The 21,360-nt window shown below is 38.6% G+C and overlaps 1 protein-coding gene across 1 annotated transcript in view; it reads left to right on the forward strand.

Annotated features, from left to right (window-relative positions):
- The window catches only part of ppip5k2 (diphosphoinositol pentakisphosphate kinase 2), a 159,047-nt gene that overhangs the window by 75,621 nt on the left and 62,066 nt on the right, over window positions 1-21,360 (forward strand). Inside the window, exons 18-22 of the mRNA XM_072583617.1 lie at window positions 9,381-9,522; window positions 13,168-13,391; window positions 13,991-14,118; window positions 17,401-17,515; window positions 20,419-20,526. Coding sequence (XP_072439718.1) covers window positions 9,381-9,522; window positions 13,168-13,391; window positions 13,991-14,118; window positions 17,401-17,515; window positions 20,419-20,526 — 717 coding nt within the window. The remainder of the gene's footprint in view (window positions 1-9,380; window positions 9,523-13,167; window positions 13,392-13,990; window positions 14,119-17,400; window positions 17,516-20,418; window positions 20,527-21,360) is intronic.

The raw sequence follows: 21,360 nt of genomic DNA on the forward strand, positions 1-21,360 counted from the left end.
GCAATTGGGTATGTAATTGTGGGACTTAATTAAAATAATACCAGAGAACAGGATAGCAGAGGAGAGACGTTGCTGGAGGCGTGGGTGATTGACTGTGGTTTGAAGACAGGAAAGAGAGCCATTATGTAACATGATTTCAAGTACTTTCCTCATGTTCATATACTGAGGGCTACAATTCTTTTTAGACTATATGTTTTCAGTTGAATCAGCTTGAGTCAGAACAGCAATTTTATATTAGTATTAATTTTATCCTCTCTCTCTAAGTCAATGTTTGGATTTGGTATTATGAAGTCACAAAACAAGAGAACTTTTCCGCATTTCCCTTTTTCTTATTTTCTTACTTTCTTACTCATTCCTTTACTCCAAATCAATACTAGTATTTTCATGGTTACATTTTTGCAACATTTTTCTCCTAATTGCTTGTAGGGCTAGGATTCATAAATTGTCAATATTAATCGTTATCCAATAATTTCAAACTGAGTTCTACATCCTTTGCCAGAGAAAGGCTTGTAATTTTCTGTTAAAGGTCGTTCACACGGGACTGCATGTTTGAAGTGGAATGATCGAGCTTTCTGGAAGTAGCTGAGTTATTGAAGGGAACTCAGTCTTGCTAATAACTGAGAGCTAATCTTGGAGGATATTACAAAAGAAGACGCAGTAGCCAAAATATTTATTCATACATCCCTATTTAACAACTGTAAAATACAAAGTGTTGAATATGGCACATGAATAGTGCCTGATTCCAAACTGGAAATGTGCCACCGACTGTTCTGCTATTAACACTCAAACTAGCTTCCACATCAGGATTCGGGCACCTTTTCTTTGCATATGTATGAAGTTCAGTGTCAGTTTGAGGCCTCCAATAAAATGCCTTTCTGAAATTGTGGGGATCTGAATGCAATTGGCACAAAACCATAGAGATGAACAGAATGGAAACAGACCCTTCCGTCCAACTTGTCTATTCTGGCCAGATATCCTAAATTAATGTAGTCCCATTTGCCACCATCTGGCCCATATCTGTCTAAACCCTTTCTGTTCATGCCATCCAGATGCCTTTTAAATGTTGTTATTGTACCCGCCTCCACCACCACCTCTGTCAGCTCATTTTGTAAAAGCATCACCCTCTGTGCAAAAACGTTGCCCCTCAGATTCTTTTTTAATATTTCCCCATTCACTTTAAACCTATGCCCTCTCGTTTTGAACTCCCTTACCCTGGGAAAAAGATATTGGCTATTCACCCTAAACTTGGTTTTATAAACCTCTAGAAGGTCACCCCTTTACTTCTGACACTCCATAGGAAATTCAATCTCTCCTTATTGCTACAACTTTGGCAACATCCTTCTAAATCTTTTCTGAATCCTTTCAAGTTTCACAACATCTTGCCTATAGCAGAGAGACCAGAATTGGATGCAGTGTTCCAAAAGTGGCCGAACAATATCCTGTACAGCCGCAACATGTCCTCCCAACTCCTAGATTCAATACACTAACCAATAATAGCAAGGGTACCAAATGCTGCCTTCATCACCCTGTCTACCTGCAACTCAATGAACTATGAACCTTCACTTCAAGGTCTATTTGGCAACATTCCCCAGGACCTTACCATTAAGTATATAAGTCCTGCCATCAATAGCCTTTCCAAAATGAAGCACTTCACATTTATCTAAATAAAGTTGTCTCGGCCTCTCCTCGACCCATTTGTCTCTCTGATCAAGGTCCAGTTGTACACTGAGGTAACCTTCTTTGCTGTCCACTACACTCCAGTTTTGGTGTCATCTGTAGATCTCCAAATCATTTAAAAAATGAGAAAAACCAATCGACCCAGCACTGATCCTTGCAGGTCACAGCTGGTCCCAGGCCTCCAGTCCAAAAGGCAACCCTCTACCACCATCCTCTGTCTTCTGCCTTCAGGCCATTTTATCTTATCCAGCTGAATTCCATGTGATCCAACCTTGCCAACCAGTCTGCCATATGGAACCTTGTCACACGCCTTTGCTGAGGTCCATACAGGCAACGTCCATTACTCTACTTTCTTCACTCATCTTTGTCAGCACTTCAGAGGTTAATGACACACGATTTCCCACATGCAAAGCCATGTTGATGATTCCTAATCAATCCTTTTTTTTTCAAATACATGTAAATTCTGTCCTTCAGAATCTCCTCCAACAGCTTAACCAGCTATAGTTCCCTAGCTTTTTCAGATCAGCTTTCTTAAATGATGGCACCACGTTAGCCAACCTCCAGTCTTCTGGCATCTCAACCATAGCTATCGATGATATGAGTATCTCCGCAAGAAGCCCAGCAATTACTTTCTTAGCTTCCCACAAAGTTCTGGGCAGTGCCTGATCAGGTCTTGGGGATTTATGCACCTTTGTGCTTTAAGACACCCAGCAACACCACCTCTGTAATATGGACATTTTTTTTGGTATCACTTTTATTTATCAAAGTTCTCTAGCTTCCATATCCTTATTCCACAGTAAACACAGATGTGAAATACTCGTTCAGTATCTCACCCATTTCCTATGGTTCCACACACAGATAGGTAGTCTTGTTTTTTTTAAGAGGGCCTATTCTTTCCCTAGTTACTCTTTTGTCTTTTATGTATTTGTAGAATCTCTTTGGATTCTCCTTAACCCTATTTGTCAAACCTATCTCAGGTCTACTTTTGCCCTCCTTATTTCCCTCAAGTGTACTCCTATGGTCCTGAGACTCTTCTAAGGATTTACTTGATCCCAGCTGTCTGTACCTGACATTTACCTCCTTTTTCTTGACCAAAGCTTCAATTTCTCCAGACATCCAGCATTCCCTAAACCTACCAGCCTTGCCCTTCACACTAACAGGAATGTACTGTCACTGGACTTTCTCATCTTATTTTGAAGGCCTCTCACTTTCCAGCCATCCCTACACTTGTCAGTAGCCACCTCCAATCAGTTTTTGAAAATTCTTGCCTAATACTGTTAGAATTGGCCTTCTTCCAACTTAGAACTTGAATTTTATATCAGGTCTTTCCTTTTCCATAACCATATTTTAAGCTAATAGAATTATGTTCATTGGCTCCACAGTGCTCCCCCACTGACACCTCAGTCACCTGCCCTGCCTTCTTTCCCAAGAGTAGGTCAAGTTTTGCACCTTCTGTAGCACCGGTCGTTCTGCTATAATGTGCGTTTCATCAACAAAAGTTGGCTGTAACACGATTGACGAATCAAGAATGCTGTTTCTAAAGCATCAATTTTTAAATTGTGTGTTCACTATAACATGATTGCATCGCCAACACTTGAAGTGCTGTCTTTATTGCTTGATCTTTCCATAGCATGGGGTCACACAGAGCGCAACCATTACATTATAGAAGAACTACCTGTAGGTACATCTATAAACTGAATAAGAACATTTTCTTGTGCACACTTAACAAATGCCTCTCCATGCAAGCCCTGAACACTTTGGCAGTCCTAGTCTATGTTTGGAAATTTAAAATCCCCTACCATTACAACCCTATTATTGTTACAGATAACTGAGATCTCCTTACAAATTTGTTTCTCAATTTCCCCCTGACTACTGGGTGAGCTATAGTACCATCCCAATAAGGTGTTCATCCCTCTCTTTTTTTTTTCTCTCAGTCCTACCCAAATACCTTCACTGGATGTACTTCCCAGAATATCTTTCCTAAGTACAGCCGTAATGTTATCATAATCAATAATGCCACCCCCCTTCCTCTTTTCCCTTCCCTTTCTCTCCTTCCTGTAGCATTTATACCCTGGGACATTAAGCTGCCAGTATGGTCCATCCCTGAGCCATGTTTCTGTAATAGCTATGATATCCCAATACATGTTCCCAATCATGCCGTGAGTTCATCTACCTTCACTGTCAGGCCTCCTGCATTGAAATAAATGCAGTTTAATTTATCAGACCTGTGTCGTTCTCTGCTTTGTTCTTGCCTGCCCTAACTGTTTGACTTGCTCCTTATCCCAACTGCACCAATCTCAAACTGATCTCCTTTCTCATTATCTCGTTGGGTCCCCCAGCCCACTGCACTTTTAAAGCTTCTGGGTACACTAGCCAATCTCTCCACCGTATTAGTCTCCTTCCAATTCAGGAGTCCTCAATGATCCAGAAATGTGAATCCCTGCACCAGCTCCTCAACCACATTCATCTGCTCTATCCTCCTAATCCTATCCTCATTAACACGTGGCACCAGGAGTAATCCAGATATTTTTACTATCAAGGACATACTTTTCAACCACCTGCCTAATCTCCTGTATTCTATCCTCCAGAACCTCAACCTTTTCTATTCCTGTGTCGTTGGTACCAGTGTGTACAATGAACTTCTGATCGCTCTCCCCTTTCAGAATATTTTGCACCCTCTGTGAGATATCCTTGGCCTTGGCACAAGGAAGGCAACATACCATTCTGAGATTTTGCTATTGGCTGCTGAAACATTGGCTGTGCTTCTGATGAGAATTCACTATCACAATCAATTGCTTGGAATCTGAGTAGTTCTTTGTTGCTGTACAGCCAGCCTCAGTACCAGAAATCAGGCTGTCAGTGCTACATTCACCTGAGAATCTATCAACCCCTACATTTTCCAAAGCAGTGTGCTTGTTTGAGATGGGGGTGGGAAATAGCAGCAGGAGACTGTCTGCCTACCCCTCCTACCTTTTCTAAAGGCAACCTGACTGTATTTGCAGTTTTTCGACCTTCCTGAAACCACCATCCATCACACCTGGCTCCTCTAAATTCCTTGTTGCTTCTAATTGCCACTCCAACCAATCCATGCAATCCGATAGGATTCGCAACCAAACGCACTTACTACAGACATGATCATCAGGAACATTGAAATTCTCTCTCATCTCCTACACCTGAGAATAAGAGCACATCACTCTACTAAAAGCCACCTCTGCACCTTAACAATCTGCAGATCCAGAAAATAGCACAGTCTTACTGCTTTAGAAACACTGTTCTCCGATAACTTAGTACGTAAGTTTTGTACTTAAAAAAATTAATCAAGAGACAGATCTCAATAAAACATATAGTTTATAAAACCTACTCATTATTGTAGTTTTACAAAAAAATTGGTTTTCAGTTCTATAAGAGTTTTTTAAAAAAACACTTAGCTGATTCATGGCTATGAGTAGTTCCAATAATGAGGTCTCTTCCATGGTCCGCTGTGAATTTCACTACTTGTTTGTTGTTCTTGGACCTATCTCTGATTTTCAAGAAGGCTTGTAACTTCACAGGCAGTCAGCTGGTCAATTCACTGCTCATTTTTTCCTGAATTTTGGAGCAGTTCTCTGACCAAGTTCCATGTGGTTTTAGGCTCTCTCTCTTTTCTCCAGTATAAAATGTTTTAATCTTTTATTTTCTAAGTTCCAAAAACAAAGCAACTGCTTATAATATAATAATTCCTCCTCCAAGAAATCAAAGAAATTAGTTGCAACACTCAAAACACCGCCAAACAAGGAGCAGCCCTTACAGCTACAGTTTTATCTTGTTCACCATTTTGACACATGCAAAACTTGCATTATGTAAAATTAGCATAACCATATTCAATCAAATTAGTAATGGAGTCAGTTTCCAAAAAAAGTAAGAATTTAAAAGAAATATCTAAATGTGGAAGCAGGAAAATCAGACCTGCTCCTCCTGGCTTTGTGGTAATTTTGAAGACTGTGCCTAATGGATTCTGGTGTGACAACAGGTGCAGCTTTGACCTCATGGAGCTAGTTGCCTGACTGGTTACTTTTCAGGAGAAAATGAGGACTATAGATGCTGGAGATCAGAGCTGAAAATGTGTTGCTGGAAAAGCGCAGCAGGTCAGGCAGCATCCAAGGAACAGGAGAATCGACGTTTCGGGCATCAGCCCTTCTTCAGGAATTCCTGAAGAAGGGCTGATGCCCGAAACGTCGATTCTCCTGTTCCTTGGATGCTGCCTGACCTGCTGCGCTTTTCCAGCAACACATTTTCAGCTCTGGCTACTTTGCAGCCAGTATACTAATAACTTTTTGATGTCAATCGTCTGGTGATTTAGAGGTAGCAATGTCATTAAATTTCAAGGGATAATCATAAGACTGTCTTGATTCAGATAGAAACAGCCTGGCAAATGTGTGGTGCAAATGTTATTTGCCATATGCCAAGCCTGAATGTTGTCCAGGCTTTGCTGCACTTAGACGTATACTGCTTCAGTATCTGAGGAGTTACAAATGAGGCAGGCAAAAGTGAGGACTGCAGATGCTCGAAACCAGAGTTTAGATCAGAGTGGTGCTGGAAAAGCACAGCAGGTCAGGCAGCATCCGAGGAGCAGGAAACTCGACGTTTCGGCAAAAGGCTTACATCAGGTTTTTGCCCGAAACGTCGATTTTCCTGCTCCTCGGATGCTGCCTGACCTGCTGTGCTTTTCCAGCACCACTCTGATCTAAACCCCGGAGTTAAAAATGATACTGACTATTGTACAATAATCATCAGTGGACATCACCACCTCTAACCATATGATGGAAGGGAAGTCATTGAAGTAACTGAAAGTGATTTAACCTAGGTCACGACCTTAAGGTCTACCAGTAATGTTGTGGGAGCAAGGTGATTGACCTCCAACGAACAATCATCTTGCTTTGTGTTTGGTATCGTTCAAAACAGCAGAGTTTTCTCTCTTTTGTCTTGAGTCCAGTTTTGCTTGGACTCCACGATTTCACACTCAAAACAGAAAGCTGCCTTGATGTCGAGAGCAGATACCCTTACCTCTGAGTTTAGCTTTTATCCATATTCAAACCAAGGGTATAATATGACAGGAGCTGAGTGGCTGTGATAGAAGCCAAACTGAGCATCATTGTGCAGGTTATGTTTGAGTAAGTGATGCTTGACAACATTGTCATGAGCACGTTCTACTGCTTTGATGACTGAGTGTAAACTAGTGCAATAATTAGTTGGATTATATTTGTTTTCAATTTTTGTGGACAGGACATAACTGAACAATTTTCCACATTGCCAGATATATGGCAGTGTAACTACTGGAACAGCTGGGTTGGCACACAGTTGTTTCTGGAGCTTATTCTTCATCACTATCAGAATGCTGTCAAGGCTGATTACCTTCAATCATTTCTTGATATCCCATTAAGTGAATCACATTTTTTGACAGCTGTCACCTTTGTTGCCAGGCTCAGGTGGAGGCAGAAATAGATCATTCTCTTGGCCTTTCTGTCAGAAGACGTTTGAAAATGAATCTGAATCATGTTTTACATTAGTGTATTGAGTTCCCCCATCATTGAGAGTAGGTATACTTTTGGAGCCGCCTCCTCCAGTGAACTACTTAATTGTCCATCACCATTCATGACTAGTGCAGAGCTTAAATCTGGCCCGTTGATTGTGGGAAGCAGTCCTGTTAAATTTCTTTAAATTTATTCTACGCAAACCTTCAAGGTCTGTGGGTGGCAGTGACGTCCAGAGAAGTCAATGGTGCCAATGGCATAAGGACATCACCGCTGTGCTCAGATGAACCCTTGGAGTGTCTACCCATGCAACCTAGACTGAACGTTGATGTGCGATCACTTAGCCTTGTCTGTCACGTGCTGCTTCCACTGTTTGATAGGCAAATAGCCCAAGTTGTAGCTTCATTAAATTCCCACCTCCTTTTAAGGCAGGCCCTCCTGTGCTGACATGATGGTAGTGGGGGGATTTGCCAGGCCATGAGTTTATAAATATATCTGCTGCCTTTCTCTTTATAGTTGATAGAGGTTGCATTTTTTTGGAGGTGCTGTTAAATAAAAATTGTTTGAATTGCTTCACTGTGCCAGTATAGAGAATAAGTGTTTAAGATGGTGGTTGCACTGCCAATCATGCTCAGCTGGGTTGGCAGTAAAAGCAACATTTTGCAATTGCTGGGGATCTGAAATACAAACCGAAATTGCTGGAGAAAGTCAACAGGTCTAGCATATCTGTGGGAGAGAAACAGTTAATGCAAACCATTAACACTCTTGCTCTCTGCACAGATGCTGCCAGACCTGCTAAGTTTCTGCAGCATTTTCTGTTTGAAAACTGAGTCAATTTTTATGCCCCTTGGATCTAATTCTATCTCTAATTTCTATTAGCCATGGTCAGGTAACCTTTCCAGTTTTATTTTTGTGGCAGACAGGAATGAACAATTGTTACAGTTTCTCTATGCGCTCTTTAAAAATTAACTATTGCCTAACCACACTCATCCCTTTAGTTACCCAATTTGTAAAAGCCAGCCAACTCCTCAACTCATCATGGTTTCCTTTGTTTAAATGCAGGACCCCTAATTTCAGTTTCAATTATGTTACTCTCCATCTTAATGAAGACTTCTATCATATTATGGTTACATATTCCCAAGGGATCTTGCATAGCTAGATTGCCAATTATTCCTTTCTCGTTACATAATTCCCAGTATATGACTTGTTCTCTAGTTAGTCCCTCAATATATTGATTAGAAAATCATCTAGTATGCACTCCAGGAATTCCTCCTGTCCATCTCTGTTACTGATTTGATTTGCCTGATTTATATGTAGATTAAGGCTACAGCTGTACCTTTATTCCTTATGCATCTAATTCCCTATTTAATGCCTTCCCCAATTTTATCACTACATTTTGGAGTGGTCCATTATTGTTTTCTGCCCTGTTTCCTCTGGGTTAGTGCTGTGCTCCTAACATGCCAGAGGCAACAGGTAGGATCCAAGCTGCTTTTGGGATTGTCTTGTATGCCAGTGTGAGGTCAGTGAATGGGTGATGTCACTGCTGATCTGGTGGCACAGCACAAGATTAAATACCAAATGTGGACTTAAAACAAAAAGATAGTGCATACAAAAGGATCAAACGTAGAAACAGAAAATGTGGGAGATAGAATTAATGATATAAAAGCAACTGGAAATAGCTTCAGACTACCAAGTGGGGAAGATCCACTCCACAATGTTACTGGTTCAGTCTTTTTATTTAAACCTTTAAGAAGAAGAAAGGGTTCCGCCTCTCCTTTCTTAATTGAAAAGGCAGTCTATTTAACTAGACAGCAAGCCTTCCCTCTGATCACTAATGAAACAATTCAAGGAAAATCACTTTTGGGGAACTGATTCCCACAAGGACAGACTATTGATTCTCATTGGTCATTAAGACTATTAAACCAGGGGGCATTTCCTCCCGCAAGTCAGAATCGTGACTTTGCTCTGCATATTCTCCAGTGTGAAAGAATGAATCATTTGTTGCTTAATGATCAGAAATTGTTCTTACTGCTGCTTTTTCTTTCTTCCTTCCTCTTTTTCAACTGTGAACATTCTTGCCTTTTTGTTCCATTACTTTCTCCCAAAGAAACTAATTTAACTAATGAATAGTGTTTCTTAATAAAGTTTTGATGTTTATTATGGTGCATAATAGCTAATATTTTTGTTTTTCAGCTTGCTCCTACAAAAAACAGTTCTATAATTAGGTCGATGCAGCTAATCAAAAACCCTGTAAAGACTTGTGATAAAGTTTATGCCCTAATTCAGAGTCTGACATCCCAAATTAGACAGAGGATGGAAGATCCCAAATCAGCTGGTAAGATATTTCTGTTATACTTTGACAATGGAATGGATGCTAAAAGAGAACTTGTCAAAATGTCAAAGTAAAAGAGCAGAAAATCAAAGGGACAAGGAAAACAAATTGACAGGGAGAGAAGAATGAAATAAAAGTATTCTACAATATCAAAAATCTTCAGTATTGTATGACTGGTTGGATTCAATACAGACTTTTGGGCACGTGGCGTTATGGTAAAAAGCCGAATGTATTATAAAGATTAAAAGGAAACAAACAGAGATCGGCACAAGATTAAAAAGTGTTCTGTAAGAATCTGAGTTGGCACTGCTGCTTTCCATTCATTATAGAAATGATTTAGACGAAGAACAAGTAATTAATATCAAAATTTGCAGATACCAAGCTGAAAAATGAATTTTGGAGTATAGATAGCAACTAGAATGCAATATAATACAAAAAGACGTTAAAAACTTGCAGATTCAGTGTTTGGCTAAATGGGAGAAGAACGTTTTGATGTGTTTTGGTCGAAAAATTAATGTTTTGGACATGTGGCAGAAAACTGATTAAATCCATTTTCCCATAACAACTGTTTTGTGATCACTCCGCTTTTAAGCGGAAAGTGTGTGTGTGTAAACAATTGGAATAACCAGCAGCAAGTTTCTTCTCACTATAAATTGGGAAAATAGTGTCATTTATTTATGCAATCATCACACAATTTAACGTCATAATTCACCCTGTTACGGACACCAATATACTCAAAGAATACAGTTGAAGACAAGTGCAGAATGTCAGTTAACTCAGTTAGCTACATGGCTAGTGTGTGAATCAGGTTAACAGCAAGAGATTGAAACCCTTTGGGTTCTTGTGGAGCTGTGGTTATGTTCCTGCCTCTGGGTTGTAAGATCCAGGTTCAAGTACTACCTGTCAGAGTTGTCATAACATGTCCAAACAGGTTGCTTTTTAAAAGATTACAAGAAGAAAGGTTGGTTCATAATTAACTGGAAAACACACACTGTAGGCCAGATGAAGAACTTGTGTTAATTCCCGAAGTATAGTATCGATGACTTCAACTGAAGTCAGATGCTAAAGTCGTTTTGGGATTCTTTCAAAATGGTGGAAAAGATGGTCATGAAGTTAGACATTTCATCACCAGGAGGTCAGCTTGTTGTATTGGAATCAAAATGGAACAGGCTTGGTAACCCTGTGACTTTATTTGTTATCTGTGTTGCTGCCTTTTCATATGTGGCCCCTCTTACTTTCTGCAGTCAGCATTTAAGGAATAAACATAGCTGCCTCACTAAGTGACTCCTCAACTTTATTTTTCCAATATAGTAATGGTCTTGGTTGATTTAGCCACATCCTGCTTTATTCATTTAAGACTCACATCTTGAGGGGGTTACAATAATCAACTCCTTTGTTTTAAACAAAACCCTTCAGTTCAGGAATGTCTTCTATGGAGTTAGCATGTGTGATCAACAGCTCTGTCTGGAATTTATCATTTTGTCCTTGAGGGGCAATTTTTGGGATACACACGTGAAGTCATCTGACCTTCAACCATCTTTGCATCTTTTATTTAAAAAGTGGACAGTTTCAAAGACTAACGTTGAATTAGTTTGTATTTTTAAAGCTAGGTGTATGGAATATCTAAAAAAGTAAAATGCTGGAGGATGTCAGGAGGTCTGGCAGCATTTCGACTGAGAAAGAGTGAACATGATTAAAACTGTTAAAACACAGGAGACCATTTGCAGACCTGCTCCTCAAATGAGCATCATTACCTAGTGCCAGTCTCCTGTTTTCTTCTATATCTTTTCACACTATATCCAAATAATCATTCAGCCCCTCTAGATTGCCTCAACTAAGCCTGCTTCACTACATTTGCAGGCAGTGCCTCCATAACCTAATTACTTGCCACATGAAATGGTTTTCCCTTACTACTTTTGCATATCACTTCAATTACATGCCCTCTCATTCTTGTTCCTTTCACAAGTGGATACCGCTTTTCCCTATCTACTTCCAGCCAGCCCGTTCAAGATTTTGAAAACTTCTATCAAATCGAAACTTGAACATAGGAGGTTTAACCCATACGTTTGCAGATGACATGAGAATTGGTCATATATTAAATATCAAGGAGGAAAGCCTTAGACTACAGAATACTGTAACTAGGCTGGTCAGATGGATAGGAAAATGGCAAAAGAAAGTTAATCAAATGAAAAATATGGTGTGATGTTCTTTGGGAGGACTAACAAGGCAATAGGATACATGAGTTGTGGGCCCTAGAAATTTCCAAGGATTAGAGGAATTTTGATCTGCTTGCCCTTAAGGCAAAATGTCAGGTGTATAAGAGGGTTAAGAAGATATATATGATCCCTCCTTTGATTAATCAAGGTATTGATTACAAGAGTAAGAATGTTGCGATGCAGCTGATAAGATATTATTTAGGCCATAGCTGCAGTACTGTGTGCGGTTCTGGTCACCACACTGAAGGAATAATTTGATTGAACTTGAGAAGGTGCAGAGCAGGTATATCAGGTTGTTGCCTGGACTGGAATGTTTCAGCTATTAAGAGATCTAAAAAGGCTGATACTGCTTTCAATAAAACAGGGAATACTGAGGGGGACCTGATTGAGATGTACACAATTATGGGACATAAACAGGATAGATAGAATCTTTTCTCTCAGAGGCATCAATAACTAAAGGGCATAGATTTTAGCTAAAGGTGGAGAGGTTTAGGGGGTGATTTAAGGACTCCTTGCCCTGAGAGTGGCAGGTATCTGGAACTCACTGCCCAAAAGGGTAGTAGAGGTATGAACCATTTAAGTACGATTTAGATAGTCACCTTGAAGCTCCATTGAATACAAGGTTACAGGCCTTGTGCTGGAAACTGAGACTAGAGCAGAAATGTGTCTGATTACTGGCACGAGAATTTGGAACAGAATTCAAACTCTGGCACTCTGAACGCTTCACTTGGGACTTTTTATATCAACTGAGTTCTGGGAGAAGCTCATTGTAATTAAAAAGAGGTTGTAGCTTCTGTATCAAAGGTAAATGGAAACGCAAGAAAGTATCCCAATCCCAGCAGCTCATCCAAAAATTCAGTTGTCTGTGCTATCCTGTTTTATTTGCAGCAGAACCTTGAACACAAATTGTCTTAACAGTTACCTACATACCCTGTAAGCCCCTTTCAAACATCTCAGAGGATGAACAACAACATATTTGTGAATTAAATAGAGTCAGTAATGTATCTCAATTTGCCGACAGTACTAAAGTTGGTGAGATTGCAAGCTGTGAGGAGGCCACAAAGTTGTAAAGCGATACAGTAGATGGGTATAGTTGAATGTGCAATATAGGGGAGTGTTAGATTCTACGCCTTGGTAAGAAGATTAGAAAATAAGTACTTTCTTTTAAATCCTGAAATTAACACCTATTCAGAGGGACTAGGCATAATCTTACAAGGAAAATAAAGTTTGCATTCCATAAACCACATGAAGTAGAATCAGAAGTACGTCAGAATGAGGAAGGTCAATGGCTAAAACCTAGAGCCTCTGTCTTAGATTTTTCACTTGTCTTGGTCATTTTGATCCAGCATGTTCCTTACAAAGTTAACTTTTTAAAAAATCTAAGATAAAGTTTTTGACTCAAGTAAAATGTTTTCTATGTGTGTATATATAGATATTCAACTTTACCATAGTGAATCGCTTGAGTTGATGTTGCGAAGATGGGCTAAATTAGAAAAGGATGTCAAATTGAAGAATGGGCGTTATGATATCAGCAAAATTCCTGATATCTATGACTGCATAAAATATGATGTTCAACACAACAGTTCCCTACAACTGGAGAACACAATGGAACTGTACCAGTTATCAAAGTCTTTGGCTGACATTGTGATACCTCAGGTAATGAACCTAAATGGAAACTAACTTGGCTACTTTTATTTCTCTGAGGAAGATGCATTATTGATTGTTTTCACCTTTATACTTTTTTAACTCTTTTTCTCCGATGGGCCATTCGTCAGATCTTGCCTTGTGACTTCTCATATCTAGACAACTGAATATTATTGAAGTAATTAATTGGTGTTTTAGAATGTACTGAGGATGTGAAAAAGTGTTATACAAATGAATTTTTTTTAGTTAGTATTTATAGTTGTTTGTAGAAGCTACTTATATTATTTGCTTCTCATTTTCTTAAGTGCTCTTTAAAATACAGAGCAGAAAGGAAAAGTAATTTATGCAACACTCAAAAGCAAACTCAAAGCTTAATACTAATTAATTTGAGTATTGCTCAAAAAAGATATGCTGTCAAAGTTTTTTCTTGCAATCATCAGGGCAGATACAATAATACTATACTTCAAAGGAAGCAGCAATTTGTATTGCATGAGAAAATGTTGCTGCTGTTGAGGCATTACAGTGAAGAATGTATCAGGGCTATGATTCAATTCTTGGTTTTTTCAAAAAAAAAAATTTTTCTTGCATTTGCTGAATTTTGTTTTGTTTAGGAATATGGCATCACCAAGGCTGAGAAGATGGATATTGCCAAAGCATATTGTACTCCTTTGATAAGGAAAATTCGTTCTGACTTGCAAAGAACTCAGGATGATGATACTGTTAACAAGCTCCATCCACTGTAAGGGTTTCTGTATAGTTAATCATTTTCTAAGGAGTTTGAACAATAGTAAGTTTTGTATTTTCAAATCCTATTCAGATGTCCAATAACCTGCAGTATTGCTTGGATTGATGACTCCACAGAAGCACACAACACTCAAGGTTGTTTTTGATCACTTTGTTAATATACTGGTCACATAATTGAGGGATTGATTTAAAGAATTGTCCAAATGAGCAAAGGCTGCTTTGTGTCCAACTTAATTTCAGAAGGCTAGAAAATTCGTTTTAATCTTGGAATAGAAGTATTTACTTGTGTTCGGGGCTAACTATTAACAATTTATATTAATAAATTAGATGATGAAATAAGAAGAAAAGTATCTTAAGTTTGCTGACAAAACAAGGGAAGGTAGGAATCAAGTTGTGAGGAAGGTACAAGGAGATTGCGAAATGACATAGACTCGCATTTTCTAAGGAGTGCCATTGTCAACACATTTAATTGCGCAAATCATGCCCATAAATTTATACCTTAGGATTTATGGAAAGATAGCCTGCACCTATAAAGAGAAAAGGGAAATGGACAATTTGCATTGAAACAAGATTAAGTCAGCAGATCAGTTAACTCCCATGTCTGACATTGTTCATGAAGCAGTATAACGTCTGTATATTAAACTGCTTGTCTGGACAGGACATGAAAATGCAAATATCCTTTTGGGACACTGCAGTGAAAAAAACATAAAATTGAAAAACTTCTTATGAATTCGAATGATTGTTATTGTCCACATATCTGCAGAAATTAAGTCCCAACGATCCTTAGGTCCAAAATGGAATTTCAAATAGTGATATCAAAATATGCAGAATCAGCAAACAATTAGGAAGGTAAACAATATATTGGCCTTTATTGCAAGAGGGTGTTAAGTGCTGAAGTAAAGAAGCCTCGCAGTCAATGCATAGAGCCTTCGTGAGACCATGCCTGGACTATTGTGAACAGTCTTTTTTGATCTCTACAGACAAGAAAGCATGTCCTTGCTTTAGAGGGAGTGCAGCCAAGGTTTGTCAGACTTGGAATGATGGATTGTTAAATTGGAGAGATGTTGCATACTAGGCCTGTATTCTCTAACGTTTAGGTGTACGAGGAGTGATCTTGTTGAAATATCCTAGTTTGACTGGATAGATGCAAGAATGTGTTTCCCTAGTTGGTTAGAAGGGTGTTAGGATCAGGGAACATAGTCTTAGAATAAGAAGTTGGTCATTTAAGACTGATGAAGAACTCTGTACCCCAGAAGGCATTCAATTAGCCTGGATATTCAAGGCAGAAAGCATTAGATTCCTGGATATTAAAGGTATTAAGGGATATGGGGCAATGCACAGAAAATGACAGACAGAGAATAACCATGATCAAGTTGAATATTGGAACAGGCTCGAAGGGCCAAATTGTCTACTCCTATGTTTGATATTTAGTGACTGTTATTGTCCAAATGACAAAAAAAAGGCATGTTCCAGCCAAGGAATCTGCAGGACCAATATCTGACGATTGAATGGAATTGGCTAGAAGAGTATAAAGTTGTGTTAAAGGTTGTCTCCAGGTACATGACCTGTTTCTGATGCCTCAAAGGAGTCATGATGTGGAAGTGATGTTCGACTGGGGTGGACAAGGTCAGAAGTCACACGACACCAGGTTATGGTCCAACAGGTTTATTTGAAATCACAAGCTATCAGAGCACTGCTAAGTGAAGAGAACCTTACACTGTCTGACACTTTTGATCACCTGCAGAGACTTGTTATTCAGCCCGTCTACACTCCACTCACACCCCTTGTATGATCTTTTGATCTCTCTGCCTATAAATTCTGTGCCTGTGTGTTTCTCTTCACTTCACCTGACAAAGGAGCAGTACTCCAAAAGCTTGTGATTTCAAATAAACCTGTTGGGCTATAACCTGGTGTCATGTGACTTCTGACCTCAAAGGGCCAACTTGAAAAGCACAATGTGCTTTGATTGTTTATCTTTCACTAACCCGAATGGTTGGAATGATCATTGAGCTTAGCCAAGGGTGGGGTTTACCTTTACCTTCTATCATTCGGCAAATGATGGAAGACTCGGGAAAACTATTAAACTATTGCTTATTTTCACGCATATATAAGGAGAGCTAGTTTTATCACTGTGAAGTTTAAAATCATCTCTGCTGTTTGTAGATGCCTTCCAATTTTAAATAAAACATGACAGTATTGTGTATTATAATTTCCACATCCCTATTTTCTCACATTTTACTCAGACATTGTCTGTGTTTCACTCGAGGCCAGCACTATATTGCTGATAATATGCCTCCTGTCTCGATCCGTTGGACAATGAATGCTGATCCTATTGTAATATATAATATCATAAAGGGATTTGTACAATGGTTACTGAAAGAACACTTCCCCTTATAAAGGAGACCAGAGGGTACGACTTAAAATAGGGGTCTCCCACCAAAGATGGAGACGAGAGAATTTGGCTTTCTGAAAGTCAGGGAGCCTTTGGAACTCTCTCCAATGTTCTCCGGGAAATGTCATTAAATATCTTTTGAGACAAGTAGATAAAGTTTTGACTAGCAGAGGAGTCGCTGATTATTAGGGTTAGGCGCAAATATGGAGACAAGACCACAGTTTGATCATGTGGAGGTGCCAGTGTTTGACTGGGGTGGACAAGGTCAAAAGTCAGACAACACCAGATTATAGTCCAAAAGGTTTATTTGAAATCACAAGCTTTCGGAGCTTTGCCCCTTCATCGGGTGAAGTCCACTTCACCTGACAAAGGGGCAACACTCTGAAAGCTTGTGATTTCAAATAAACTTGTTGCGTGTTGCATTATAAACTGCTGTCGCCTGATATCTGGCAATTTGATTAGCCATAATCTTATTGAATGGCACAGCAATCGTGAAGAGCTGAATGGTTTCTTCGTGCTTCTAATTGATATTTTGTAGGTACAACTGTAAAAAAAGGAAGCCAGAGATTCTTTTTGTTTTTTACATAATTCTGGAATAACGAAACTGTTTTAGCAGAGGAGTGCACAGTCCAGCAGCATTTCATCTTCAACTCAATCTGATGATTGGTTAACGCAGTTGTGCACTAGGTACACCCACATCTACTTCCTTTGGATTTGAGACAAAGATGAGGGCAGAATCAATAAAATTATCAGGTTAGGAAATGATACTGGCTATAAATTCTGATCCAAGAATTTGCTTCTGATGAGTATAATCTAAAAGTAAAAGTAACTCTAACCTAAACAGTATTTTGTAATTTTATTACTATTTTATATCTGGTTTTCCAGATACTCGAGAGGAGTCTTATCCCCAGAGCGGCATGTCCGTACCAGGTTGTACTTTACAAGTGAGAGCCATGTACACTCTCTTCTCTCTATATTGCGCTATGGGGCCTTATGCAACGTGAGTATTGGCAATGCTGGCATGTAACTAAAGATTTGTATCTAATCATGTTAGGTACTTCTACATTGATTAAGGAATGTAACAGCAGTTTGCATCTATATCAAGCTTTACATTCAGAATTAGTATTTACATCAGTAATTAGGCAAATATTGGATCCAAGCCAAAGAGAACAGATGACAACATGTTTGGTCAGAGCAGTGATCTTTATGGAACTACTTCAGAAAGAATACTAAGAATTTGAAGGGGATTTCCAGAGTATAGCTTCCAGAAAGCTGAAGTGGGCAATGAGATGAATAAAACAATCCTGAGAGTGATTGCAGAAATCCTTTTTTATCTTTTGCAGTTGTGGCTGTCTTTTTTTGAATGTGTTAAATAGTTAAAATATTTAAATTTAATCCTGAAATCTGGATTGATTTGTTGAACAGTGGCATAGCCTCCCTTGAGTTATTTTTGGCAATCAATCTGCTAAGAGTTTTTTTTAAACAAGATATTTATGATAGGAATATTGATTGGAAAAATCACCAATTCTGAATTGCCTCTTAATCAATTCAGAGATGTATTTCACGTCATAATTTGTTAAGCACAAGCACTCAGTGTAGCAAATATTTTTATTCATATGTAAAACAGCCCCTTCAAGTGGTAATGAACAAACCTTATGATGCTTTTCAAAGTTAGGATTTTGTACATTTCATGGTGGCCTGTGGAACAGCAGGGCTAGAATATTGGCACAGTCTTCACAGTTCCCTGCATGTGGTGAAGGAAGCTGTTCAGTCAGGCTGAGCCACCCATTTCTGTCACTGCCAGCATTTTATCCACGGTGTGGAAGAGAATATGGGAAGTGGATCAAGAGGAAACATGCATGAAATGACCGCTTTAGACACTTGGTCATCAAAAGTACAACCAATGCCCCGCGACCTGACTCCTAACCCTGAACCTGGTTCAGTTCAGACTCCTCAGAAAAACATAAATTTGGTGTTGCCTAAAATTGAAAACTTAAAGCAGTTGACCATTTTCTTATAAATCAGTTTTTTCAAATCTCACGAAACTATTAATCATAGCCATTTCATCTTTCTCTATCCTGATAAAAGGTCAACACAACCTGTAAACTTTAACTTTGCTTTTCTGCGCAGATGTTGTGTGGCCTACTGAGTGCATCCCACATTTCCTGATTTTATTTATGATCCACTCTTTGCCCTCCAGCAATAAAGGAATTATTGAGGAAAGTAATGCAAACAGTAAATGGTGGTCTCTATTGGGAGGGGGTTATTGCAGAAAACTCAAATATTGGTTTTTCTGACTGCCAAAGTTTTACCTCGGGGAATTTCACTTTGTTTTGCTTTCTCTCTCATTTCCTTGTCAAAAAATATCCAGCTGATTAACAGTCATGACTGCCTGTCAGATAGGAGAAATCATAGTACAATGCTGCAGACAAGTAGCAGGTAATTTTAGTGGTATTGGTGGATGAAGCATTGAAGTAAGTGACTTCACAAAGTTAATTTGTTTGACTTGCGGGAACTGCATCTCCTTCTGATGCTGTAAAGGCATGATGAATCCTAATGTTTTCACTTCCCTTTGCCTTCTCGGTTTGCACAGGCAGGGAAATCTGGCTGATATTAATGATAATCAAGTTAAAATTGAGACATGGATTCTCTTTAATAGGTTTCATTAAATAATTTTCCTTCTAAGAGCAGATTGATTATCTGCCCTAGGTTGAATTTGTTTTCATTTTTTAATTTGCCTTGTATCATCCTCAAACCGTGTATTTTGAGCTTAGTATTGAGTTTTGAAGAATAATGTTTCAGCCTTTTCAATTTTCGCATCCATTTGTAAAGCAATGCAAAGGATCAACAGCAGTAACCTATGTTTGATTTTATTATTTCACGCTAAGCTTGATCATTTGAAATCATTAAATATTTTGATATTTTTGCACCACCTTCAACAAAAACATTCTTCAAAGTATACTACTTGCTACCCATCCTGGAACTTCAAGACCAATAGACCTCATGATATTTCTAGTTGGTATCCCAAACCTATTATGTTTGCCCTTTCATTGATTTTAGCCGTCTTTGTTACTCGGGATAATTTTTTTTGCTAAATAATTTTATTTCCTCTCATTTTATTCTGATTCGTCATCAGAGATAAGAGTAAACCACTGCATAATAATTAACTTTGTCTTTTTCTTTATCTGTTTTCTCAGGTGTTGTCACTTTAATTATATGGGTCAGGAATGTGTCAGTGATTAACAACTTAGAAACAAATAATAGCACTTTCATTTACATTGTACTTCATTTCAGAATGCTTCCCACAATAGTTTTAAATACAGTGTGTCATGTGACAATTAAATGAGAGATTGTATTTCTTTTTGTTTTAATTTTCTTTTGTATATTGACTGTAAAGGTATCTACTTAGTGAGGATAACCCAGTGGACATTTACAGTTGACTGCAGATTAATTCTAGAGTTAGGCCATAGCCTACGGCTGCATTCTTCATTTTAAAAGGAAAGCTTCTCAAAGTGACAATTATGCAGTAATACTGTGTTCCAAGTAACACAATTTATTAAACAACATCCTAGTCTCTATCTGACTGACTGACTGACTGTCTTTCCCATTTCTGCTGATCAATGGTGATGGGAGGCTACGTTTCTCTGAAAACCAATGAGATATCATTGATCAGGCTTGAGAGAGCAGCGGATGATGAGATGCTGATTAACCTCACTAATCTACAACCCATATTATTTAGGATTATCATGTTGTAGAGTCACAGAATTGTGGTTCAAACATCCTCTTAAATGATACTTATTGTTTGCTGTACAAAAATTATGTTGTTGGAATGAACAAAATTGTAGAATCTCGTGAATATCTAAAATTGTTTTAACAGTGATATGATTTTATACTACTTTGCAGGAAGTCAAAGATGAGCAGTGGAAAAGGGCAATGGGTTATCTGAACTATACCAGTGAGCTGAATTACATGACACAGATTGTTATCATGTTATATGAAGACCCAAATAAGGTATTATGCTTTTTTTCTCTTCTGCTTTATTACTTCCAGTGCTATGCCATATTACATGCAAATAAATTTAGTTAAATTAACTTGGCTTTTGAGTTCAAATTTGAAATTAGCTAAGACTATTCCGGATACCTTCCAGTTGGTAGGAAGGAGGAGTATTGATTTTTTTTTAAGTTTTGCTGAAAAAAACCTTGAAGATCACAAAGAACTGTCAAGCTACCTTGTTACAAAGGTTTCTGACTCTGACAAGCAGGAGAGTAAAATTTGAGACGTTTAGTGCAGTAATTATGAAACTGACAAGTGCTTATACACAAAGTTCTTACCTAACTAGTTTGATATTTCATGGGCCATTTAATCCCAGAGTTATTGTGTGGAGCCCCATATCAGGTGATGATTTAATTATTCAAAGTTTCTTTCTGGATAGCTCTGTATGCAGTCCTGCCACAGCTAATTAAGAATGGCTGTGGACAACTAACAGGAGCTGAAGGCTCCCACACATATCCTCATTCTCAACAGTGAAGAATGTCAGTGCAAAATAATAGCCTGAAGAATTTGCGTCTCCTTCAGCCACAGGTGTGAAGTGTATGATCCATCTTGGCTATCTCATCAGATGCCCAGCATCACATATGCCAGTCTTCAACCAGTTATGTCACACCCTCTGATATCAGGAAAAAGGTCTTACACTGGATCCTGCAAAAGCTATGGATTCTGACAACATTCAGGCAACAATACCGAAGAATTGTGCACGAGAACCAGCCAATCTGTTCCAGTACAGCTACAACACTGGTATCTATCCAACAATGTTGCAGAATTCCCAGTATATTATGTACACAAAAA

The sequence above is a fragment of the Chiloscyllium punctatum genome, chromosome 2, assembly GCF_047496795.1.
Source record: "Chiloscyllium punctatum isolate Juve2018m chromosome 2, sChiPun1.3, whole genome shotgun sequence".
Lineage (NCBI taxonomy): Eukaryota > Metazoa > Chordata > Chondrichthyes > Orectolobiformes > Hemiscylliidae > Chiloscyllium > Chiloscyllium punctatum.